This window comes from Peromyscus californicus, unplaced genomic scaffold (assembly GCF_007827085.1).
Source record: "Peromyscus californicus insignis strain IS unplaced genomic scaffold, ASM782708v3 Scaffold_9__1_contigs__length_137607984, whole genome shotgun sequence".
Classification (NCBI taxonomy): Eukaryota; Metazoa; Chordata; class Mammalia; order Rodentia; family Cricetidae; genus Peromyscus; species Peromyscus californicus.
The window spans coordinates 106,921,910-106,948,126 of record NW_026294617.1 but is presented as its reverse complement, the minus strand read 5'-3'; the positions used below and the strand labels follow the sequence as shown (position 1 = coordinate 106,948,126).

Here is a 26,217-nt window from a genome sequence, read left to right as displayed (position 1 = left end):
GTTAGCTTGGCTTTCACTCTTTTACCGTTCGTGTATCTGTCTATTAAATAATGACAGTATACCAGCTACTGTACTAAGAGCATTCCATCCAGGATACTATTAAGTCCCAGCAAGGTCTGCTTTCAGATCTCTAATTTAAAGATCAAGAGAATTTATAATCAGAGTGCTAAAATAACTTTCCCAAGATTAAGCAGCGAACTCAAGGTTCCCTGAGTCACCACAGAAATGAGCTTGGGGTGCTGCTTGGGGTAGAGCATGCACTTCACATGTGAAGGCCCGGGGTTCAAACCCCACTACCACCAGTACCACAAAACCTTCAGACAGAGGTCCTGTCCCCTCCACTCAGCATCAGAATGGGTGAGACCCAGCATCAGGTAACAAATGTAAATCAACTCCTGCCGAAACAGTTATAGCCATCGTAATCACAGCCTTCTCCATGTTGAACCTACTTAAAAGGAGATTCTCTGTGTCAGCTGTAGCTAATAACAGGGCTAGAGTGTGGTTGTTCTCAGAAGTGTAAACGTTTATCAGGAGCACAGATGTCAACATCCCCCTGCTCCTCTGAGGTAACTCTCTTCTCATTTCCCTGCATTCAGGAGGCACCTCTAATTTTCCCAGTGTGTGATTAGTGCCCACTGCCCAGGTAGTGCCTGCAGGAGGTAGATGGGCACAGCTGGAGTCTGCAGAACCAGACCTCAGACTCCCCAGCATGTTGACTCCAGCAATAACAAACCCTCCTTAAGACCTCTCCCCTCCAAAGACAGCTGCTTAAACAAAACCTTTCATTTGTCTGGAAATGAGAGACTTGTAGTTTAAAAACCTTGATATTAGCTAGAAATCTGATAGAAATAACTGAGACTTTAATCCTAGGTATTAGATTACATGACAACTCTAAGTCAATGAAAAACCAAAAAGGAGTGGCCGTATTGAGTGAGAAAAAGACAGATCCAAATGCCCATGGCACACTGATAATTCTGTACACTTACTAATTAATATTAAGGAATCCTAGCTCCTCAGTTAGTTGGACCATAAAGGTAAAGATACATGTGTGCTTGTTCCTTGGGGCACTCCTGATGGGTGACTCTTGCCCAGCCTGTGGAGGATCAGAACAAATTAGCTGTCCCTGGGTCTTTGCTTTCTTCCCACCAGCCCTTGGGTCTCAGCTTCGCTTTCCTCCTGAACAGCACCATAGGGAGCTCAATTCTCACTGCATAACTTCTAAGTGATGGAACGGTGAGATCAGGGAGGATGATTTTATTGCCCCCATCATGCCTTCAGAATTCCTTCCCTCACACCAGGGAAGAGTAGACTAGGGATCCAGAGGAACTGAAACCATGGGAACTGAAGTGATGGAGAAGGGTTGACTGGTATGCTCCATCTGCCCTAGAGCAACATGGAAGAAAACTGAAGCCTACGTACATCTCCCCTGCTGTCCTTATGCTGGCTTGTCCCCTCCTCCCCATGGTCTGTGACCCGCTATTCTGGCCTCATAGTCTCTGGCTTCCATGAGTTCCAGCAGGAGATGGGAGGTTTTGAAGCAAAAGAGACTAAATATTCACACTTTGGCTTTGTCTCTGCCAGGCTGCTGACACAGTCCCCCTTTACCCTGTTCTGTGCCTGGGATCCACATGGGGTGCCAGTTAACTGGTTTTTTTGTTAGGTTGGTTGGTTTTGGTTTTTTGAGACAAGGTTTCTCCATATCACCATGGCTGTCCTGGATCTCTCTGTGTAGACCAGGCTGGTCTCCAACTCAGAGATCTGCCTTCCTCTGCCTCCCAAGTGCTGGGATTAAAGGCATATGCCCCCACTGCCTGGCTGTATTTTAAATCAATAGAACTTTTGTGTGGAGGGCTTGCTGGTACTTTATGAGCGTGTGTATGTGTGACAGAGACAGAGAGAGAGAGAGAGAGAGAGAGAGAGAGAGAGAGAGAGAGAGAGAGAGAGAGAGAGCACGTCTATGTATCGGCATGAGAAAAGGAGTACTTTTATTTGAGAAGTAATGTTGATATAATACCTCCCCACTTATATTAAATACCTTTTAGGAAGTCTCTCATTGGAGGGAGTGATCTGAGTGGGAAGCATCGTCAAATAATCATTAAGGAGAACATCTCGAAGCCACGAGGAATAGCTGTGCATCCAAAGGCCAAGTAGGTATTTATGAAAAGGAGGCACCAAATGCTGAGCTTGTGCCCTGTTGATGTCTAAGATGTTCACGTCTAAGATGCTCATCACCATGCTCATATCTAAGATACTCACATCTAAGGTGCTCATGGCCATACTCATGTCTACGATTCTCACATCTAAGATGCTCAAGTTTCTCTAAGACCGCAGGGAGTCAGTGCAGTCAGAAGCCGAGAAGATCTGTGAATTTTGTTCAGATGTTCAGAATCAGGATGATTAACAACATCTCTCCCTCAGCTCTTGGTCCTCATTAACCAATTAGACTTAAGACCACGAGTGTACTTTCCTTAAAGATATTATGTTGTCAGGGCTGGAGAGATGACTCAGTGGTTAAGAGCACTGACTGCTCTTCTGGAGGACCCAGGTTCAATTCTCAGCAACCACACAGCAGTTCACAACTGTTGTTGGTTGTTTTTACTCTTTGCTCTTTTACAGGGCCCACCACCCAGCTCTCAAATAAATCACACATGGAGGCTTATTCTTAATTATAAATGCCTGGCCTTAGCTTGGCTTGATTCTAGCCAGCTTTTCTTAACTTTAAATTATCCTTTTTACCTTTTGCCTCTGGACGTTTTCCTTTTCTTACTTCTGTAATCTTACTTTCACTTTTACTCTGTGTCTGGCTGTGTAGCTGAGTGGTTGGCCCCTGATGTCCTCCTCTTTCTCTGGCTACTTCTCCTTTTTTTCCCCCAGATTTCTCCTATATCTTCTCTCTGCCTGCCAGCCCCGCCTGTCCTTTCTCCTGCCTTGCTATTGGCTGTTCAGCTCTTTATTAGACCATCAGGTGTTTAGACAGGCAAAGTAACACAGCTTCACAGAGTTAAACAAATGCAACATAAACAAAAGTAACATGTCTTAAAATAATATTCTACAGCACACAACCATCTGTAACTCCAGTTCCAGGAGATCCAGTGACCTCTCTCTGCCTCCACAGGTACCAGGCATGAAATGTTATGTATAGACATACCCAAACACTCATATACATACATTTTTTAAAATCCTTTATTTAAAAATCTACATTGCTGTTTCTTGAGAAGAAGATGAAATTAGGAATGTTGACTTACAACTTTATTTAGAAAAACCTTGAAATGACCTCAAATAATAGGTCATTCCTGGAATCAGATAAGGAGCAATATGAATTATGAAAGAGTGGTAGTTCCTATGCTCCTAACCACGAATCAGCATCACATTCTGGTTTGAGGCTGGAGAATTAAGGAGAATAAAGAGTTTCTTCAGAGTTGCTAAAAGCAAAGAGAAAACTGATCCTGTTTCATTTTTCATGGAAATGTTCTAGTAGTCTCTGGACGATGTGCTGGTAGTAACTGGTAATTGATCAAGAGCCAATCAAATGGTTAAAACAATGAGAACCCATCTCCAAATGAGCCAACTAGGTATTAAACCATATTGATATTTTTGAAAAATGTGTCTTGTTCATGAAAGTTAAAACTGTCTTAGTAGGTACAACACCTTGTATAAATCCAGGAAACAGATAAACACTATTCTTTTTATTGTAGTTTAATATGGGCATAATATAAGAATGAGCTATCAAGCTGGGCAGTGGTGGAACATCCCTTTAATCCCAGCACTTGAGAGGCAGAGGCAGGTGGATCTCTGAGTTTGAGACCAGCCTGGTCAATGGAACGAGTACCAGGACAACCTGGACTATGCAGAGAAACACTGTCTTACAAAACCAAAACCAAAACCAACCAAACAAACAAACAAAAAGATGAGCTACCAGATTGATTGCATTTTGCTGTTAATTTAATACTGTTTATTCAGGTACAAATTTTATTAGTAATATTCTGCAATTTTAAATATTAATTTCTTTTCCATATAATGATCTGATCCCATTTTTTGTCCAAGATGCTTTCTACAGATGAGGACTTCTACAGATAATTGAGGATTTTCCTTGTTTTTGTTTTTAATTGTTTAACATGCTTTTTGCTGCATTTTCCTCCTTTTATATGCTTAGTATATCACTCTATGTGCCCTAAAATGTTTTATACTGACATTTCAGTGTTGAAAGAATAGAGCTTTTCATGCAAATTTGACTTGTGAGTTTTCTTGATTGAAGGAGACTATTCTGGACAGACGCAGGGATGTATCCACGGATTGAAAGCTCTTCCCTTCAGGGTTCCGGCCGGCTGCTGATAGCCAGCTCTGATCTGTTGGAGCCCAGCGGAATCACGATTGACTACTTAACAGACACTTTGTATTGGTGTGACACCAAGCAGTCTGTGATTGAAATGGCCAATCTGGATGGTTCTAAACGCCGAAGACTTGCCCAGAATGATGTAGGTGAGACTTTGGGGTGGATGATTTTTTTTCACTTTCTTTTAGTCATTCTATTATTTTTTTAAATTATGTGCACATATATATGTGTTTGGGAATGTGTGCATATGAGTGCAGGTACCCACAAAGGCCAGAAGAGGGGGTCAGGTCCCTTGGAGCTGGAGTTGAAGGTGGTTGTGGATGTGAGTTCTGGAAACCACATGTAAGATTCTGCAAGAGCAGCACTTTCTCTTGGCAGCTGGGCGGTCTCTCCAGCCTCCAACTTCTTCATCTTGATTGAGTGCTGATGGGTGTTAAATCTTGGATGTGTGTACATGTTCCTATTTTTTTTTTTTTTTTTTTTTTTTTTTTGGTTTTTCGAGACAGGGTTTCTCTGTGTAGCTTTGTGCCTTTCCTGGGACTCACTTGGTAGCCCAGGCTGGCCTCGAACTCACAGAGATCCGCCTGGCTCTGCCTCCCGAGTGCTGGGATTAAAGGCGTGCGCCACCACCGCCTGGCAAATCTTGGATGTGTGTACATGTATGTACACATTTACCCAGGCTACAGAGACAGACTTCCCCAGGAATTATAAAATAGAAGGATTATTACCTGAATGCTTGAATAATGAGTAAAATGTAGTGTTGTATAATCATCACTTTTTTTCCCAAATAAAAGTGAAAATCTTATTTTTTTTCTGAACTTATTTAAGAATAAAGATTTTATTTTTTCTGTCTTTTTAATCTGGCATTCCATAACAGTGATAATATCACTTTCAGGAATTAATGAATGTCAGTTGTAAACATGGGCAAAGAAAGATTAATCGAGGAAGTTTTCTCCCCTGTTGCATTTTCAGATTCTTCATGGGAAGTCATACATTTTCATAAATATCTTTAAAACGTCGAGCCAGAGGCTGGAGAGATGGTTTAGTGGTTAAGAGCACTTGCTATTCTTCCAGAGGACCTGGGTTTGGTTCCCAGCAGCCATGTTGGGCAGCTCATAACCACCTATAACTCCAGCTCCAAGGGTTTTGACACCCTCCTCTGGCCTCTGCAGGGACCCACACACATTCACACACAGATAATACACAGAAACACACACACACACACACACACACACACACACACACACACACACACACACACACACACACACAAGCCTATAAAAGAGAAGTACAAATGCAGTGTGCAGTGGGAAATTCCTCTGGACTCAGGGGGTCTGCCAGGACCTTTTGAACTGGGCCATGTGGTAAACAGAACTACCAGATAAAGCCTAATTTTGGATTTACTAAGGAAACAGTAAGTGTTGTTGAGCAAGAGCTATATGTGACAAGATTGGCATTTCAGGGTAGGCACCTTGATCTTAGTGCAGTGGTCAGATTGAAGTCTAGAGAGAAGGAAATCGATGTGCAAGTTACAGTGGTGATCCAGACATCAGAAGGCCCAAACTACCTTGTTATTAAAAAGTGAAATACTAGACGACAGTCTGAAACATTATGAATAAAAATTAGAGAGGGGCTGATAGCAGGATTGTGTAAGGAAAGATGAGAACCTGGCAGTGTCGGAGGAAGTTTAGGGATTGAGACACTGGTTAGGAGGATCAAAAATCAGTCTCATTTAGGAAAGAACTGACAAAAGAGTTATTTTGCCAGTTCTATTTAGTTTAAAGACAATAATTTTCTAGGTATTATAACTTGAAATAGAGGAAGAAAAATACTTAAATTGTATACATTTCTAAGATTGTTAAAACAACGATATTCACATTTATCGTTGGACCTCATCTGTCTACTCGACAGTCATTGATTTCTCATAGGTAATGGAGATGTGGTTAAAGCAAATACAACTGCTGTAATGGAGTCTAATGGAGGAGCTATACTTTATTTTTTTAAATGCTTCCCAATTAAATAAAACTATAGCTTCATTATAAGAGGTAGATAAATGAACATTCTTAACCAGAATGTAAAAACATCACATTCTGGATGAAAAGAGTAGCATATAATACTTTATTTTATTTATTTTTGAGACAGGGTGTCATGTATCCCAAGATGGATTTGAACTTACTATATAGTAGAGGATGACCTTGAACTTCTGACCCTCCTGCCTTCACCTCCAGAGTGCTGAGATGATAGGCATATTCCCACACCCAATTTAGATGGTGTTGGAGATTAACAGAGCTTTGTACATGATAGGCACACACTTCACCAGCTGAGATAACCCTTTAGCCCTTTAGCATATATTTTATGATTTCAAGGGCTATTACAATATGAATAGTGCAATTTTCTCCTGAAGAGCAATATTAAATAATGTTATGTTTAATTAATATTAACGTTACGTTTAATCATTCCTACACTAGAGCGCCGTCTATTGCAATGCATGTAGTGTTTTCTCAATTGCCAGTTTAAGATTTCCTTCCTCTTTTAATCTTATGTGTGTATGGGTGTTTTGCCAGCATGTATGCCTGGTGCCCATGGTAGGCCAGAAGAGACATTATACCCTGTGGAACTAGACAGTTTTGAGGTGCCATATTGGTGCTAGGAGTCCTGTGGAAGAGTAGCCAGTGCTCTTGACCACTGAATTGTCTTTCCAGCCCCAACAGCTCAGGATTTTTAATGAAAAGATTGAATGAATTCATCTTCAATTAAAGTGCAGTTAGTTGTGGCTGTTTGCCTTAAGGTAAGGAAGATTGTGTCTAATGTGTTTGTGGAAACATAGGAGCTAATTAATTCTAACATGTTTCAAATGAACGAACTTGAAGGACATTATGCTACATGAAATACAAAGGCAAATAGCTGGATACTCCCACTTGCCTACAGTAATCCAGAGTAGGCAGCCTCATGAAAACACAAGGTGGAACAGCATTTCTCAGGAGCTGGGGGAAGGTGGCACAGAGTTCCAGGTTTTCAAAATGCAAGAATTCTAGCGATTGGTTGCACAGCAGTATGTGAGCACTTAGCTCAACTGTACATGGAGGCTAAGGTGGTAGATTTGTGTTCTGTGTCTTCTAACCACAGTAAAAGAACACCAGTCACGTAAAAGAAATTCCCTTGCTGCATTTGTGGTTTTACTTTGGGACAAAGGACTAGAGACTGAAATGAATGATAAGGCTGGTTGATAGTGCTATCGTGGAGGACAGTCTCGGTGGCCATGACGAATTGTTTGAGTTTTCCACCACATGGGGGAGACATTCGTTTACCTGGTGACTGTGAGGAACCATAATGAAAGCTTCTGAATGTATGTCTCCTTCACTCTGGTGTCTAACTGCTTGAGACAGTGTGTGGTATTTGCCTGTACTTGAGGCCCTGCTCACGGCAGTTCCAGGGGCCTGCAGAGGTGCCTTTGGTTGAGGAGGGCTCAGAAGGCAGCCTACTAGATGTTCAATAAGAGCTATGGAAATGGAGGCAGCAGATAATAGGAGACAGGCTCTCGGGATAAGGGGTGGGGGGCATTGGTACAGAAGGTGGGGTACCAATAGGCTGAGCTTGGTAAGGAGAGTGAATATGAAGAGATGGGATCATTCTTGGCAGCATAGGCCTGGGGGAAGTAAGGAAGGATGATGTGTAAGAATAGAGAGCAGCCAGGAGAGACAGACTCGGGAAAACAGAGATGGAGATGGCGATTTCGAAAAACACTTGTTCAGTCACCTATATTATTCTACTGCTTATGACAGCCATTCATATGACAGGGGAACCCAGACCAAGGAGCAGCAGGAAACACACTCCAGCTCAGTCTGTGGCAGATGAGCACTGAACATTCCCACACTGGCCTCCTCCTCGGTGCTGCTAAGACCCTTGTAGGTCAGCAGCCACCCATGGGGTAGTGTGGTGGTTCTAAGCTTTGTCCCCTTATAAATGCCCCCTGTGAAGAGAGCCTGTCTGTACTGAATGGCCTTTCTAATTACTTCCAGGTCACCCATTTGCTGTAGCCGTGTTTGAGGATCACGTGTGGTTCTCGGATTGGGCTATCCCATCGGTAATAAGGGTGAACAAGAGGACTGGCCAAAATAGGGTACGTCTCCAAGGCAGCATGCTGAAGCCCTCGTCACTGGTTGTGGTCCATCCATTGGCAAAACCAGGTACACTGGAGAAGTCCCACAGGCCCTCCTGCCCCGGAGTCTGTGGCCGTGATAACCATTGGTAGCAGGCAGTGGGGGTGGAGGGGATTTTGTGATTTTTTTTTCCATCTGTCTGCATAAATGTTAAGATTTTCTGAGATTTGGGCATTGTTTGAATCAAAACCCAGACAGGCTTGGTAGTTTGGTAGTTTGTGCTTCAGCCCTAATGTGGTGATTTTAGTCATCTGGACTTTATCCCCCCAGCCACATCCCTCCCCGGGCTCCATTTTACTTACTTGCTGCATTTCAAAGACTCTTGGGTTACACAAATAAGGATAAGCAGTTTAGGGGGCTGGAGAGATGGCTTAGGGGTTAACAGCACTGGCTGCTCTTCCAGAGGACCTAGGTTTAATTCCCAGCACCCACATGGCAGCTCACAACTGTCTGTAATTCCAGGATCTGATGCCCCCACACAGACACACATGCAGGCAAAACACCAATGCACATAAAAATAAATAAATTTAAACAAAAAGATAAGCAATTTAGATTTTTCATAGTGGATAGATAGATGGATAGATAGATAGATGATAGAAAGACAGACAGATAGAAAGATGGATAGATAAATAGCTATAGATGATAATAGAAATATATAGAGATTACCACAAAGTATAAACAGCCAAGTTGAAGGAAAGTCCCATTTGGAATTCTTAGCACCAAATAGAAATAATAGGCGTTAATAGTTATTGATTCAGGCAACTTAGATTTTTGCAGTGGAAACTTTACCCTTACTTGGACCCCTCTCACCCCCACATGCCAGGTAATGAGCAGCAGCCAGTAGCAAGCCAAGGAGGAGTCAGTCACTCAGCTCTCTGCAGCAGCTCCTCCTCCTGAAGATCTGAGTCTGGATCTTGGTAGATCATGGGCCAGGAAATAGGAATCATGCCTGACTAAGGGCCTTACAAACTAAACTACTAGCTATGGTCAGCAATACTTAAAAGGTAACATTCTGAGATGTCTTAGAATCAGGGCCTCCTTGTAGGATCTCCTGTGAGAGAGTTCTAGGCTGAGTTCTCACCCAGAGATGTCTTTGACTTGCATCAGCTCCACCCTTGATTTCTCCAGACCCAGCCACACATTCTCTGTCTTCTCTGCTAGGTGCAGATCCCTGCTTACACAAGAACGGTGGCTGTGAACACATTTGCCAAGAGAACTTGGGGACTGCTCAGTGTTTGTGTCGAGAAGGTTTTCTGAAAACCCAGGATGGGAAAATGTGCCTTGCTCAGAAGGGTAATTAGATACTGGCACACTGTGCAACTGAATTGTCTCACCCGGGCTCCCTGAAGTGGGACATCCGTGCTTCTGCTTTTGACGGTTCTAATGTGTTATATTATTAAGGATTCCCATGTCTTCAGGAATGCTGAGTGTGCTTGGGTTTCCTCACCCATCCCCCAGTGAGTTTTGTTCCTCATTACAGACTAAGTTAGATTGACTTCTAATTGTGAAGGCTCTAAGCTTACATTCTCCCCTACTTGTAATGGGGTGTGCTGAGGCTTAGAACTAAATGTCCACATTGTACCACCTCATAACGATGTTTCGAGACAGTTTGTTTAGAAATGTTATGTTCTTAATATTAGGGGTCGTGAAAGGCAATCTTCCCACACTCTCGGTCTTGATAGGGAAACTTGAGTCCTTTGCAGAAATGACTTAACAGTATGAAACAAGTGTAGGAGGCAGATACCGAGGCGGCTCCTGATCCACGTCTTTCCAAGCAACAGCCGAGAGAGGCTGGGAGAGTAAGCCGTGCATGACGGATGACCTTTCTGTCTTCAGTGCATGCACAAACTAGGCATATCTGGAGTCATCTTTTGGTATTTTCCTACCAAAAATGTGCCAAAGATAATTTACATTTTGTTAAGCCTTCTTAAAAAGTGCATAATTATTTGGTGTGCATGTTATAAATATATGTTAAGTGGCGGGTTGATACAGTGAATGATTGCTCTGTCCATGGAATGGAGTTGGATATTGGGTTTTCAGACGTTTTTCCCCTATTAATTTGTTGCCTTAGGATAATAGTTTCATACCTCTTAGATTCAGAACTCCTTTATGTTCTTAAAAGGAAGGGGTTTTGTATATGTGGATTACATTTATCGGTTCTTAGGATATTGAAACATTTAATCTCAATTCAAATGACATTAATAATTAGCCTAATATTTCTCAGCATAGCATGTTTTATAATAATAACTAAGTACATATACTTCCAACACACAAAAACAATAGTGTTTTACATTTCTGTCTTTATCTAGTAGAACAGACAGCAACTGGGGTCTCATGTCCACTTCTGTGCTGTTTTGGTTGAGGGCTGTGAAGCACACGTGACTTCTCAGAGGCACAGAGTTGGAAAGGCTGGGGTGTGGCGGGGGGGTCACTTCACAGCCCGTTGAAAGGTATGCTGTTTAACAGCTTTGCGGGGAATATTGTTCGTTGGCTACCGTCAGAACTGCCCAGGCCCTAGTCTCTTAAAACTTACCTGCAGTGAGGAATCTAACATGTGAAACAGATGCTGCCAGCTGTTTCTTTTGAAGTGGCAGGCTCCCTTCATTCATTTTTGAGGAAGGTCTTGGTGGACACCCATGGTTTGCCTGTCCATCATTCTTTCAGATTAATCATGTTGAATGGAGAGAGGGAGGGTTTCAGCTCACCACTTAAAAATGACTCGTATGCTTCTCTTGGCAACCGTCATAACTTCAGTAGGAAGCAGAAGTCTTTCATGTGTCTTACTCATTTTGTTATTTAGAGTAGGAAAATTCCAGCATTAATGGCCGGGAGATCTGAAAATTAGCAGTCGCTGCTGTCTCACGTTCTTGTTTTTACTGTGAGGGCACAGAGCGGGTAGTGGAGGCCTCAGCTCCTGGTGAACATTGGTGTCATCCCTTTGCTTACACCACCACCTTCCCCCACTGCCTTGCTGTGTCAGTACTAATGTGCACATGGCGGGAGAGGAGCTTTCCACTGTGATGCACGGCGTGCTGCGGATCCTGCAGCGGGAACCGAGGGTCTGTCTGCACAACCAAGCTGCCTTGGGGAATCCTTCTCCTCCTCTTCAGGAGCAGTGAGCTGTGTTACTCTATGGCTTTTTACGCACATCAACTTTAAAAATACAATTAAATCAGGCTATTATAAAGAAGGAGCTAATATAAAAGATGGTTTGGGAGTCGGGTGATGGTGGTATCCGCCTTTAATCCCAGCACTCAGGAGACAGAAGCAGGTGGATCTCTGAGTTCGAGGCCATCCTGGTTTACAGAGCAAGTTCCAGGACAGTCAGGGCAGTTACACAGAGAAACACCATAGAACAACCAAAAACCAACCCCCGCGCCCCCCCCCCCCCAATGGCTGGTTGAGGAGAGATGCCCTCCCAACTTCCTGTTATTGTGGTCTGTAATTCTGAGCTGATTGTATTCAGGAGTTTGGCATATGAATGTTGTTCTTTATCTGAAAGAGCCTGCCCATTTCCCTCAATCTTAATAAAGCGAGTCAGAACTCGTAACCAATGAGTCGCTGTCGATGCCAATTAAATCAAACTGTCCTTGGAATGGAAAGGCTTAGCTAATTGAGCCTCTTGTCCCACAGGTGACCGCACTGAGCTAGGTAAAGAGGCCACCTCGTCGGGCAGCTCAGCTAAGGCTGAAGCTCCAGAAGGTAACAGCACAGAATCCCAACACACCTTAGTGGCTGAAATCACGGTGTCAGGTGTGAACGGTGAGTTCTCCCAGACAGCTCTGGTTCTAACAGCTTCCATTCTACCAGTGAGAAGTTCCCTGCTCCTGCCCTCTAACACCACATTGGCCAAGTCTACTGCAGCCCAACCTCAGACTCGGCTCCTCCTCTTCTGAAAAGCATGTGCAGCTCTGTTGGCTTTGACTTGACCTGGACACATTGAGAGCCTTGAGGCTTAAAGTGTAATGGGAAACAGAGGTGACAGGATAGAAGAGCCTCAAGTGTTTCCCCATCCATCCCTCCTGTGGACAGTACTTGCTCTATCCAGCCATTGTGAAAAGTTGATAGCAACCGATGAGCAATATTAATTGGTTACTTTCATTACTGCCTAAACTCCATAAACAGAAAATGCTAGAATTCCTTGTCTATGCTGCACACTTATCAGCAGAATGTCAAATGATTTGTTCAGTATGTAACAACTTTAGGGAACCTGAGTCTATTATGTTCTGTGTTTGCTCATAAGGCAAGCAGTTTTCAGATGAGCCCTAGAGCTACTGCAAACCCTTTGGGAGCCGATTTTCAGGTTCCTAGTGGCTTTACCCAGCAGGTCTGCATAGAGAGGATGATTGGACCACAGACCTGAGTGCAGGTGTCTGAGATGGTCTGCACTTGGCTGTGCTGGGGCGGGGGAGGTCTTTTGTTCCACCCCTTGGCATCTCTATAAATACCCTAGGGCAGAGACAGTCAGGGCCCATTGGAATAGGTTCCAGGCCCTCTCGAGGCTGTCCTGTATTTTCTGTCTGTTTATTTCCACACTCTAAGTCCTTCTAACTAATGTTTCCTGCTACTCTCACTCAAGAAAACTGGGGAACTGTAGAGTTGGTGGGTAGCCACCCCACAAAACCCACCCTGTCTCCCCTGCTCACTGCCCTTCACTCAGTGTGGCTCATTTTGACTTTGAAACATTTAATTAATAAAGATAGATAGATAGATAGATAGATAGATAGATAGATAGATAGATAGATAGATAGAAAGAAAGAAATATTTCTCCTTTATTTTACATGTACATGTGTGTGTAGTATTTTGTTTACATGTTTCCTTGGACATTTTATGTGAGGATAAAAGTTAATGTCAGATGTCTTCTTTCACACTTTCCACTTTATATGTTAAGACAGGGTTTCTTGACCCCACAGCTTGTTCCAGAGAATCCCATCTCCATTTTCCAAATCCTAGGATTCTAGGGAGGCTACCACACCCACCTGCTGTGTACCTGGATGTTGGAGGTCCTAACTTTATCCACTGAGCCATCTCCCCAGCCCCTTGAGGAACATTTTGGATTAGAATGATGTCTGTAGCTTTTTAAAATGTTTGAACACTCCCAGGCAATGTACTCTTTGCCATTAGATTAGAAGTGCACACTTCTAATCCCAGCACTGGGGCGGAGAGGCAGGTGGACCTCTGAGTTCAAAGCCAGCCTGGTCTATAGAGAAAGTTAAAGGACTGCTAGGGCTACACAGAAAAATCCTGTCCCAAAAACCAAATCAAAACAAAAAAATGCTTGAAAACTCAATGAGAAGACGTTCATGGAAGTCTTTCTCTGACTTTTGTAGTCTAAAGTGTAGATATACAGGGTTCAAGGGCTGAATGCTCCAACAGTGTGATTTTTAAAAGTATATGATATAAAATGTATATATTTTTAGTAACAATGATAATTAATATGTGTATGAACTTTTAATATTTACTATATCTTTTATTATATTTTAAATTTTTGATTCATGTTGTGTCCCGTGACTTTATAGATGTAAAAACTGAGACTGAGGTGTATTAATTGGTGACTTGACTAAAGATTCTGAAAAGTATGATCATGTAGGACTGGAGAGATGATTCAGTTGGTAAAGTGCTTGTTCCACAGACATGACGACCTGGGTAAGGATTAGAACCCACATTTGAAAATGTGTGGTAGCCTGCACTTGTCACCCTCATGCTGGGCATGTGGATACAGGATGTGGACTCCCGGGACTGGCTAGCCAGCCAGCTGGAATTAGCAAGCTCATGGACAGTGAGAGATAGTCACTCAAAAAAATCAGGTAGAAAATGATTGAGGAAGGAACCCAGCATCGAACTTCTGGCTTCCACACACCTACACGTGCACACACACGAGCATGAATATATGCAAACACACACGAGTAAATATTTGGGTTTTTTTTTTAAAAAGAAAGTATGATTGAATAACCAATTCATGTTAAAATAAGAAGTGCCAGAAAAATGTGTCACACTAGAAATATATTTATTTGGCTTTTTTTTTTTTTTTTGGTCATACACTGTACTAAGTGCTGGGGATACCAGGCTATGCTAAATACTCTCAATCTGCATGGTCACAGCTTAATGTGAGAATAAGGTGTCTAATCAAAGCATTATCAATCAATATTAGTGGGCTCGAGACCCCCTTTCAGACTCAGCAGGGATCCATCCATGCTCATAGAGCATATTCTAACATACTTAAGAGAGAGACTGCCAGAGGAAGATTCATGGCAAAGAGTACATTGACGGCTGTTCGGGGCCCAGGAGTGATGATGCAATCAGAGACTTGTGAGGACTTCCGGGATAGTCTGTGTTTGCCTTTGTGTTCGCTTAGCCTTCAAAAACAGTGAAGACAGCATCCTGCAGTACTGTATTTTTATCCCTCAGTAGGACGCGGGTGCACATTAGATACTTCTGAGTGAATTTTATTTTTATTGTTTAGTTCCCAGAGCTTCTTCTGGTGCTTGGGGCTTTGTTTTTTAAGTGCTGGTACTCAAACCCAAGGCTTTGCCCATGCTAGGACCACTGGACTACACCCTCAATCCTAATTATTAAGCTACCACTAGGCCTTTCCTTGTAATTGTTAAAATGTTTTAATTATTTATGTGTATGACTGTATTCCTGCATGTATGTCTGTGCACCCCATGGGTGCCTGGTCCTATCAGATCCTCTGAGACTGGAGTTACAGGTGTCTGTGCATATCCATATGGATGTGGAAATCAAACCATGGTCCTCTGCAAGAGCAGCAAGTGCTCTTAGCTACTGAGCCAAGTCTACAGCCCTGACTATGCCCTTCTTTATCATCTGTATTTAGATATGTGTAGTCCATTTTAATTTGCAGAGAATTTTTTTAAACCATCACTTTTTCCCTTGGATTTCTACAACACACATGGAAAGCAGCAGCCCTTGCAGAAATCCCTGCTTGTATTATAGAGAAGAAGGTGAGCATTGCCACTGTGTCTACAGCTAGCCTGTCGCAGAAGGAACTCTGGTTGTAGCCCATGCTTCCTACTCCATATCTGTTGCTTTCCATCATGCAAAGTGACTCAAAGTTTGCAAAGGTCCTGGATCGTATTCTAATTTAGGATGATTTTGCAGTGGTTTCATATGTTTGGTATGATTTGGATACTGTCCATTCCTGCTCTCAGCAGCCTTGTGACTTTGGAACTCAATATTTGAATGTCCCCACCTTGAGCTGTGAGTGACAGGGAGTGACCAAACAAGCATGAAAGGCGTGTGTTCACACAGGAGAGATCTTGGTTAAGTAGCTAAGTATATGAAAGACAGAACCAGGATTACCCCAGTGTAGGCAGTCACATGGGACCTGAATCCAGCTTAGAACTTTTAACCTTTGATTTACCAACGAGCTCAGGAGGCTTCCTTTTATCTCTCCTGTACACTGTGAACCAACTTACCAGTGACCAGATAGATGAGGGCTGATAGACTGTGTGGTATGGCAGATATTCCAGCTCAAAAAAGGAGGTGGTAGGTGGCATTTGGGGAATGATTATATGCACGAGTACTTAAAGCAGAAAGGCAAGAAACAAAGAAAAGCTTGCTCACGTCTGTGGCTTGACATGTAACTCTGTCCCCGGGGCATTTGCATTTCAATGGAGTATGAAATGAGATGATCCCTTACAGCATTTGACTTGTATGGTTCGTGACTTCGCACAAGTGCCAGCAGGTTTACAAGTCGGTGCATAAATCCTGGTAATAAGCACTCACTGAGACATATATCCTATTAGATATGAAATGTGATATTAATAAATTGATAATAAATCTTTCTGTGAGTCAATCTCTTTGCCATAAAGAGATCAGCTTGCCACATACAAGTCTGTGTTTCGGGAGAATAGATGGGCCATTTTTATGTCACAATGGTTGGGAATTTTTAGGTGAAATCCTCTTAAAATTGGAGTCTATTTTAGGCACGTTTAAGTTCAAATATGCAGCTACTTTAAAGTAGTTATAAACAAGTCCGCGCAGAGCTCTCTGAACACCTAATGGTTCTTTAAGATTGAGGTTTATTTAGCTCAGCATGTGGAAGAATGAGGCAGGAGGGTCTCACGTTAGGGCCAATCTTGGCTACTTGCTACTAGCCAGAGCGGCAGCAAAACCACAACCAGCAAACCAAACCAAAGCGAAAGTAGCAAGCACACAAAAAATGCAGCACATGGAAGCAGCGAGATGTGTCTTTGGAATCGAGTAAAACAGACACGGTGGACAGACCTAACCAGTTCTTTCTGTTTGGAGGCTAGCCCGGACAAGAACTTCTGGAAGGAGATGCTGGGATGTTCTGTCTAGCACATTGAGGTCCACTTTCTTCTCTGAAGACAGGAAATAATTGCATGGGGCTTTCACGTTTGCAGATGGAGACGACTGCGGCCCTGAGGCATGTGGCAGACATGCTCGCTGTGTTTCAGAGGGAGAGACTGCTGTGTGTCAGTGTTTGGAAGGATTTGCCGGGCATGGAAACCTATGCTCTGGTAAGAGCAACGGCCAAATACACAAATTTGAAAAATCATGAGCCAGACCCTTTCTTTTTGCTTTTACTGACTAAAAATCTCCTCAAGGACTTAAGAAATAAGTAGATTTAAATAAATTATTCAATGTTAGGAAAAAAAGTATTATGTGCACAGGAAATGAGCCATATAAGCATAGTTACATATACTACTGCCTCATATTATACTGATATTGTATTAAAATAATGCAAAAATGAAGTTGACACTAAGAGAAGCATGAATTTGAGCTCAAGTCAAACTTATAAATTCACAAAAATAGAACTTTTTCCTCCAAGAAACCTAGTATATATGTTTCAGTAAAACAAATAGATTGTGATGGATGAATTTCAATTTTATATTGATAGCCCCAAATCATAAGTTGGTGATTCCTGAGAAAATGTCAGTCCTTGTCATCTGAAACTTTGGCAGGAAGTAATTTACTTACACATTCTTAGCTATTTGGACAGGTGAGAACCTCATTAAAATTAATTGAGAAATGAAATTCAAATCTAAAATGTAGGTTTTCGAGCCGGGCGGTGGTGGCGCACGCCTTTAATCCCAGCACTCGGGAGGAAGAGCCAGGCGGATCTCTGTGAGTTCGAGGCCAGCCTGGGCTACCAAGTGAGTTCCAGGAAAGGCGCAAAGCTACACAGAGAAACCCTGTCTCGAAAAAAAAAAAATGTAGGGTTTGCATTTTATTCACTCACAGTACCTGTTAGCAGTCAAGTGGTTGACTGTACAAAGGCTTAGTCTTACATTTTTGTTACTTATTTCCAGGATTGCCTACACCGGTGGTTCCCAACCTTCCTAATGCTGCAACCCTTTAATACAGTTCCTCATGTTGTGGTGACCCCCGACCATAAAATTATCCCATTGCTATTTCATCACTGCAACTTTGCTACTGTTATGAATCGTAATGTAAATATCTGATATGTGGGATATCTGATCTCTGACCCCTGTGGGGGTCATGACCCACAGGTTGAGAACTGTTGCTGGCCTAACCATTTCCCATGTCGGTGTTTCCCCCACAGATATAGATGAATGTGAGCTGGGTGGCAGGAGCTGTCCTACCACCTCATCCGAGTGCATCAACACTGAAGGCGCTTATGTCTGCAGGTGCTCAGAAGGCTACGAAGGAGATGGGATCAGCTGTCTTGGTGAGGACACACAGGTGCCACTGGACAAGGGGGGGCAGGAGGCAAGCTCCTCAAAAGTTGTGGTTGCTGTAGGCCAAGAGAAGGCCGGGTATAGTTGAAGAGAGAGACACAGGTCAAGAATGAAAGAGAAGTTGCGCCACCTGTTGAGACAGATGTAGTTCAGGTCTCAGTAAACAGTCTCTTGGCTGTAACTGCTCAAGCCAAGCTGCGCAGGAGGTCGTCTACCTCATTCTCCTTTAAGTTCCTTCTCTGGGCTTTGAGTGATAGAGACTCATCGGTGCTCAGTGTTGTAAGCCATCAGCGGGTAACAACTCCCTTGTTACTGAGTGCAGCAGGGGGCCTGTGGGGAAAGGCAGAGCTGCTGTGGGTGTGTTGGGAGCCCCTGTGTGCCTACAGAAAAGGACAGTGGCTCCAAGGCGGGTGGAGGGTGTTTCCCGCTAGCTCAGTAGACGAGAACTTCCAGCACTGACATTTCACGGCAAGTACGGAATGACGGAAAGCCTTTCATAACCGCCCTCCTCTGCCAAGGACTGGGTGGGGCTGTGGGCTGGGAGTTCACCCTGTGGATGTCTTCTGCTGCCCCAGGTGTCAGGATCACCGCACAAGTGGAGGCCTGCCCTCGGCCACCCTCACCCAGTGCAGGGCCTAGCCCTTTTCCCAGGGCTCTCCGGCTCCTCTTCTGTGCTTCTCTTTCCCTTCTAAAAACAAACAGTGAAGGGCAGATGCCCTGATAAGAAACTCAAATGACGGTGTTTTCTCTCACATGTGAAGGTCATGACTGTCTGTTTGTGGAGCTGGTTGGCTTAAGCCAGACGTTACCAGATTAGTTCTGTGCAGTCCACAGACATCTGAAAACACACTTTTAAGCACATATTTGGCAGTCAGTCAGGAAAATGTCACTGCACTAATTAAGCAGGCTCACAGATATTTTGGGTCAACAGACTTCATATTTCATTTCTTTTGAAGAGAAAGGAAGGTATATTTTCTCAGAGACTTAAACTTTATAGACTATAGATTCCCACTCCCACTAATCTACCTCCTATCAGATATGCCAAAGGATGTCATGGCCTGGCCTGGCCTGGCTCCATGGGGTGCTCAGGACCATAGAAACCATGGGCATGCTTGTTTCCTACCTTTGTACCTCACCGTGTGTGTGTGTGTGTGTGTGTGTGTGTGTGTGTGTGTGTGTGTGTGTGTCTGTTTTCAATAAGTAGGTGTCTTAGTTAGGATTATTATTGTTTTGATAAAACACCATGACCAAAAGCAACTTGAGGAGGAAAGGATTTATTTCAGTTTACATTTCCATCACTGAGGGAAGTCAGGACAGGAACTCAAACAAGGCAGGAACCTGGAGGCAGGAGCTGATGCAGAGGCCATGCAGGGGTGCTGTTTACTGGCTTGCTCAGCCTCTTTTCTTAACCCAGGACACCAGTCCACCCTCCCACATCAATCACTAATGTAAAAAAATGCTCTACAGGCTTGCCTACATCCCAGTGCCTTTTCTCAGTTGGGGTTCCCTCCTCTCAGATGCCTGTGTCAAGATGACATAAGCTTAGCCCGCATAACAGGTCATGACTTTAAGTCATGCCTGGGACATAATTCTATACAGAAAGTGTTGTTGGGCTGCTCAGATGGCTCAGTGGATAAAGGTGCTTGCTGCCAAGCCCGATGGCCCAAGTTCAATCCCCAGGACCCATGTAAAGATGGAAGAGAGCTGTCCTTTGACCTCCGCATGTACACACACACACACACACACACACACACACACACACACACACACACACATAAATAAATACAATTTCTAAAAAGGAAGAAGGCGTTTCAACAGTGCATGATTGTTCCTGCTTTGGGGAAGAGTGAGCTCTATCAAATTGAGAGAGGGTTTCTAACTTGAGATTACAACAGGAATTCTGATTTTGTTGGTTTTGTTTACATTACCATGAGGGCCAGAGGCATGGCTCAGAGGTAGAGTACTTGGCCTCTGAGTGAGTACATGTGAGGCCAGAGGTTCAATCTCAGAGCTTCCAGAAAAAGAAAGAAGTCAGAGCCATAGGAAACAAAGAACAGAGGTTACTTTGATCCATTCAGGATAGCAAGTCGAAGTGCTCCGTCCCCATTAGGATAGCAATTCAAAGTCCTCCATCCCTATTAGGCACAAAGGCAGCAGGAACTGTGAGGAATATCAAGATTGAGGAAGCCAGGTCCTGCTTTAGACCATGATCTAAAAGAAACTCAGCGTTGATAAGAGACAAAGACAGATGCACAGCCTAAGAGAAGCAGAGAGGCCACAAAGCTGGGAACTGGAAGGGATATCTCCTTGAGGTGTCGGGCAAGATGTCCCGAAAGGAGTGACATTTTGGAGGGACTATGGAGAATGAATAAATATTAATTCAGCAGAAGTGTGAAGGGGTGGGGAGTGTCCAGGTGTGAAAAATCATGTATCTGGGGAGTGTGAACTAGTGCTAAGTACAGCTTGTGTGTGTGAGCCGTGGAGCATCGCAGCACACAGACAGGGTGGCTGAGGTCCCAGTGGGAACTAGTCCTCAGTACAGCTTGTGTGTGTGAGCCGTGGAGCAACACAGCACACAGCTGGGGTGGCTGAGGTCCCAGAAACCTTCTTTCCCATGGCTCTGGAGGCTGCACCCCCACATGCAGGTGCTGGCCGGTGCAGTTCTGGTGAATAAGCCATTTCTGGCTTACGGAAGCTGCAACCTCACAGTCTCTCCTCTGTGGTGTGCAGAAATCCTGGTGCTCCACCCTCTGTGAAAGACGCCAGTCTAATAGTTGTTTAACCTCAGATAGCCTCTTACAAACCCTGTCTCAGATGCAGGCCACCGGGGGCTAGGTTGTCATGAATATATGGAGAGCTGTTTCAGTCCCTACCATTAGCAGAAGTCTGAGAGGCGGCTGTTAGAGCTTTTACTTCCCTGCATCAGCCCCTTCTTAAGCTTTCTAGTTGCTACTTTATGAAAATTAAAAGGAAGCAGGTGATAATAATTTACCTTAATATAAATATTAGTATAATAATCATAATTATTATATTGTTGATTATATATTGTAATTATAATTATTTGTATATTGGTGAAATTATTAAGGCCACTCCACGTAGTTAAAAGGAGATTTATTTAATGGCGTAACTTACAAATTAAGGGATAGGTAGGTCACGGAGTCTGGGGAAGGTGTATCACAGTCCAGTGGTGTTCTCTGGAGCTCTGCTCGGTCCACCTCTCCAGTCCAGGGTCCCGCAACAGAGAGCGCGCCCGCCGATCCAGATCTCGGGTCCCCCAGCGCCTCCCTTGGCCCCGCCTTGTAGGCGTGACATTGCCGAAGTCTCAATGGGGGTTGGAACTTCCAGATCAAAGCTGGAATGGCTACCCACTACATCTCCCCCATTTTGTCTAAATAAGAAGGTTCTAACCTAATACAAGACTATATACAAAGGAAAGGTTATCAAATATTGTCCAGGAATAATGAGGGATAATGACCTAGATAAGATGGAAGTACAACCAATGCAAACAATATCAAGCAAGAAACACATACTAAAGTCCAGAGAAGTATAGAGCATAGGTAAATGGCATGTTACAAAGATCATTCCAAAAGGTGTCCTATCCTAAAGAACCTGAATCTAATACTTAATATGTTCTATCTACTAAGTTGTAACTATAACTGCTAGTCTTTAATCCCATCAAAGACCTGAGAAGGAATATAATGGTACCTGAGAAATGGTAGATGGATGCAAGCAACTTTCGGGAATCTTGCAAGAGTAGACCGAGACAGCTGGCAGCCTGGACAGTCACCTAATGTTTCTCAGCATTGTTGGTGCCTGCTGGCAACCTTGGCGGGCGGCAGCTGGAGGCAGGAGCCGGGATGGCGGGGAGCCGGATGGCGGGAGCCGGGATGGTGGGAGCCGGGGCCCGCACTCGGGGAGGAGGGGGATCGCCTCACTCACAGCGGCTTTTCGCTGGTCTGGGGGCTAAGCTAGGGAGCTGAGACGGGACTAGCTGCTCCCTTTTTCGGGAATGGAACCGTGTAGGCGTTCCCTGGTTCTATGGAACTCTGCAGGCGGGTTTAGGTACCCGCTGGCCGGGGAGGAGGCTGAGGGCGGGAGCCACCCAGGCCTTTGGAACTTGCCCCACTTTGGGCGCCAGATATTGGTGAAATTATTAAGGCCACTCCACGTAGTTAAAAGGAGATTTATTTAATGGCGTAACTTACAAATTAAGGAATAGGTAGATCGCAGAGTCTGGGGAAGGTGTATCACAGTCCAGCGGTGTTCTCTGGAGCTCTGCTCGGTCCACCTCTCCAGTCCAGGGTCCCGCAACAGAGAGCGCGCCCGCCGATCCAGATCTCGGGTCCCCCAGCGCCTCCCTCGGCCCCGCCTTGTAGGCGTGACAGTTGCCGAAGTCTCAATGGGGGTTGGAACTTCCAGATCAAAGCTGGAATGGCTACCCACTACATTTGTATATTATAATTAATATAAATATACATTAAGGAAGCAGGTGATACTGGTATTTTTATGTGCTCTACTATATCTAAAATATTAACATTTTACTATGCAATCCATATTTTAGACACTTATACTTTAACTTGCATGCAAAGACTTAAAACTCTGGTATGTATTTTGAACCAACAGCATGGTATGGACTAGATGACTGGATGCATTTAGAGAGCCAGCACTCCCGCAGGAAAAGTCTCTCTGTACTGGACAGCACAGCTGTAGGTGACAGAGAAGCCTCTGGCATGTCCCCAAAGTGGCACAGTTATGAGCTCATCACTGTGTGACCTAGGGAGCAAGGAGTGACCTTGAGGAGACACGGGATGCTGGAATACGGCAGGGCAGCTCTCCTTCTCGTAATTTAGTACAGACACGGCAGGACCTGTAGTAGCAGCGGTAGGACAAAGGCTGGCAGCAGGGCTAAGGAAGGGCTTATTAATTTGTATACTCGTGTTTAGGAAAGTGTCGTACTTGATATGCCATTTATACTAATAGATGAGCATCTGGCCGCAGAAATGAAGCCTGAGCTTTAGGATATGACATGCTGCTTGCCACGTGCTTCACTGACCTCTGGCCTGGACAAGTCTTTCCTTCCTAGAGGGACGGTAATCCTGTCGGGGGCCTAGAATCCCTGACTAGGTGTGCAGCCATGGACACAGTGATCTTTATTTCCAGCGTTCATGACAGTACCCCTAAAAAGCACAGGGCCCCGGAACATGAGGCACCACACAGTGAAGAAGCCCCTTCTAGACTGCTGGACTCTGGGGTTCCGTAACCGCGCTCGCTTCTCGGCATTCCCCTTCTCCTCTCACTTATTCCTCCTGCAGACATCGATGAGTGCCAGCAGGGGGCGCACAGCTGCGGCCAGAATGCCAGCTGCACCAACACGGAGGGAGGCTACCATTGCACCTGCGCGGGCCGCCCATCCGCGCCTGGACTGGCTTGCCCTGGTAGGTGGATGGGTGGTCCGGGTCAACCGGGAGGAGCTTGGTCCAGGAAATCCTGATTGCCTTGGGAGTTCTAGAAATCATGGTTGGAGAGCTGGATTTCAACAGGACGTTGATGCTGGGCTGCAGAACTTGTTGATTTCACAGCATCTGTAATAAGCCTGTTATTATTATTATTACTCACAGTTCAGTATAGGTGGTTCTCCCCAACTCTGTGACTACTTTCCCATTGGTTGATTGTTTTCAGGGGCTGTGGGAAAAACTTTGCTGGGCGAGGCAGGTCAAGACCATGTCTGGACTTGTAATAGTGTATCTTGTTTATTTCAGTACATACAAATGTTAAGACTTTCAGAGATAACCTGTATAAGATTTTACATCTACTTAAATTTTGGTACTAAATCTTAAAAATTTAGTATGTATATTACACACAGCACACCTCGGTATGGACTACAGGCCATGGTACGATGTTGCCCAGCTCAGGGAACCGCTAGCAACTTTTCAGTGGCATGGGGCTATAATGGGAGCAGAACCACTTTCAAGGATGTTTGTTTGTTTGTTTGTTTGAGACAGGGTTTTTCTGTATAACAGCCCAGGCAGTCCTGGAACTTGCTTTGTAGACTAGGCTGGCCTTGAACTCACAGAGAGCCAACTGCCTCTGCCTCTCCAGTGCAGAATTAAAGGCATGCGCCAAGGATTGCTTTCAAGGATTTTTTTTTTTTTTTTTGGTTTTTCGAGACAGGGTTTCTCTGTGTAGCTTTGCGCCTTTCCTGGGACTCACTTGGTAGCCCAGGCTGGCCTCGAACTCACAGAGATCCGCCTGGCTCTGCCTCCCGAGTGCTGGGATTAAAGGCGTGCGCCGCCACCACCGCCCGGCGCTTTCAAGGATTTTTAAGTTGCTTTTTTAAAGTCAGTATGTCCTGACGTAAATTAGCAACCCAGCTGGCTTTTGTTTCTTTTAGAACAGTCCCCACTACTGACTTTCACGTCATAAACCATACCACGTGCATCCACCAGAGAAGCTGGGTTCTCCAAAGCCCTGGCAGCCAGGAGAGGGCTCTTGTTCTCTCAGTTCTGCAGGAAGTTCTTGCTTGCCTGGGTTCTGGCTTCTGCAGTGAGTTGTTTTTTCCTCAGATACTTTCCTCCATTTAAAAGGTATTGAAGACAGGTAGGGTGGCTGGTGCCTGCAATCCTAGTAGTTGGGAGGCTGAGGCAGGGGGATTGCCATGAGTTTGAGGACAACTGAGCTGCTGAGAGACCCTGCCTCACTCAAAAAAGAAGGAAAGAAAAAGAAGATGGGAAAACACCCCAGTGCCTTCCCTTTAAGAAGTAAGAAACTATTCAAAACCAGGAGGCTTTTCTTCTTTGACTTTCCTCCATTACTGTAACATTTTCTTCCCATCAGTCTCAGGTCTGAGAGGGTCCCCAGAGCATTTCAGATTGAGGGGTACCCCTCCTTTTCTTGCCTCTAGTGTGCTTTATATCTGATAGCCCAGGTCCAGAGAAGGAAGGGCTCGACTTCTCGGCGGCTGACCCAAGGCTTGCATAGGAAGGTGGGCCTTATGACCCCTGCTACTTACGCCATAAGTTGTTCACAGAAACTGAAAATAAAAGTCATGTCTTTGACTCTTTCAGGCTCTACCTCACCCCCTATCCCTGGGGAAGATGGCCGCCATATGGTCAGAAATAGTAACCCAGGATGCCCCCCGTCACATGACGGATACTGCCTGCATGATGGTGTGTGCATGTATGTTGAAGCAGTGGACAGCTACGTATGCAAGTAAGTCAGGAACCTTTCCAAAGGCACAAGAGAATATTGTGATCCATGATGTTCAGAAAGTCTGTAATATTTGTACAGAGGAGGGTTTTCTATCGGAAGTGGTGACTTTCTTTTTACTTAAGTAACTTGATGAATACAGTCTGCAGATTCAGGTCCTCGTTCAACGTGAAGAAGGCAGATTTGTAGGAAATTTACTAAAACCAGTTTAGCTTCAGCCAGATTCTAGATTTATAAAAATGTTGCACCTAATGGGCTGGAGAGATGGCTCAGCAGTTAAGAGCACTGGCTGCTCTTCCAGAGGACCCGGGTTCAACTCTCAGCACCCAGTGGCAGCTCACAGCTGTCTGTAACTCCAGTTCTAGTGGATCTGACACCTTCACACCAATGCACATAAAATAAATAAAAAGAAAACCAAAACCAAACCAAACCAACAAACAAACTAAAAAAAAAAAAATGTTGCACCTACTCATACTGGACTTACTGCCTCTGATGTTTAAAGCTGAAAAAAGTTCCCTCTTCTTCCTATTAGTCCATTTTTCATTGTGGTCCTGGTAGCAGCAGCTGGGCATGAAACAGCTGCTGTTTGCTCCCTTTTAGCTCCCCTGAGCACGATGGGGTTGGGGAGAAGGGTGAGTCAGCAAAGGAAGGGGGCCTTAGTTCAGATCTCTGGCACCCATATAAAAAAGGCAAGTGGGGCAATGTGAGCTTTGTCCCCGGAACTGAGAGGTGAGGACAAGAGGGTCCCCGGCACTTGCTGGATCAGTGAGCTCCAGGTTCAATGAGAGACCGTGTCTCTGAGTAGAAGGTGGACAGGATCATTGGATGAAAC

At 44.4% G+C, this 26,217-nt stretch overlaps 1 protein-coding gene across 1 annotated transcript in view; it reads left to right on the top strand.

Moving 5' to 3' along the window:
- Positions 1–26,217, top strand: part of Egf (epidermal growth factor) — an 83,196-nt gene that overhangs the window by 43,472 nt on the left and 13,507 nt on the right. Inside the window, exons 12-20 of the mRNA XM_052730495.1 lie at positions 2,043–2,147; positions 4,256–4,479; positions 8,353–8,520; positions 9,655–9,786; positions 12,127–12,255; positions 16,881–16,997; positions 18,044–18,169; positions 23,492–23,614; positions 25,244–25,388. Of these exons, the coding sequence (XP_052586455.1) occupies positions 2,043–2,147; positions 4,256–4,479; positions 8,353–8,520; positions 9,655–9,786; positions 12,127–12,255; positions 16,881–16,997; positions 18,044–18,169; positions 23,492–23,614; positions 25,244–25,388 (1,269 nt within the window). The remainder of the gene's footprint in view (positions 1–2,042; positions 2,148–4,255; positions 4,480–8,352; positions 8,521–9,654; positions 9,787–12,126; positions 12,256–16,880; positions 16,998–18,043; positions 18,170–23,491; positions 23,615–25,243; positions 25,389–26,217) is intronic.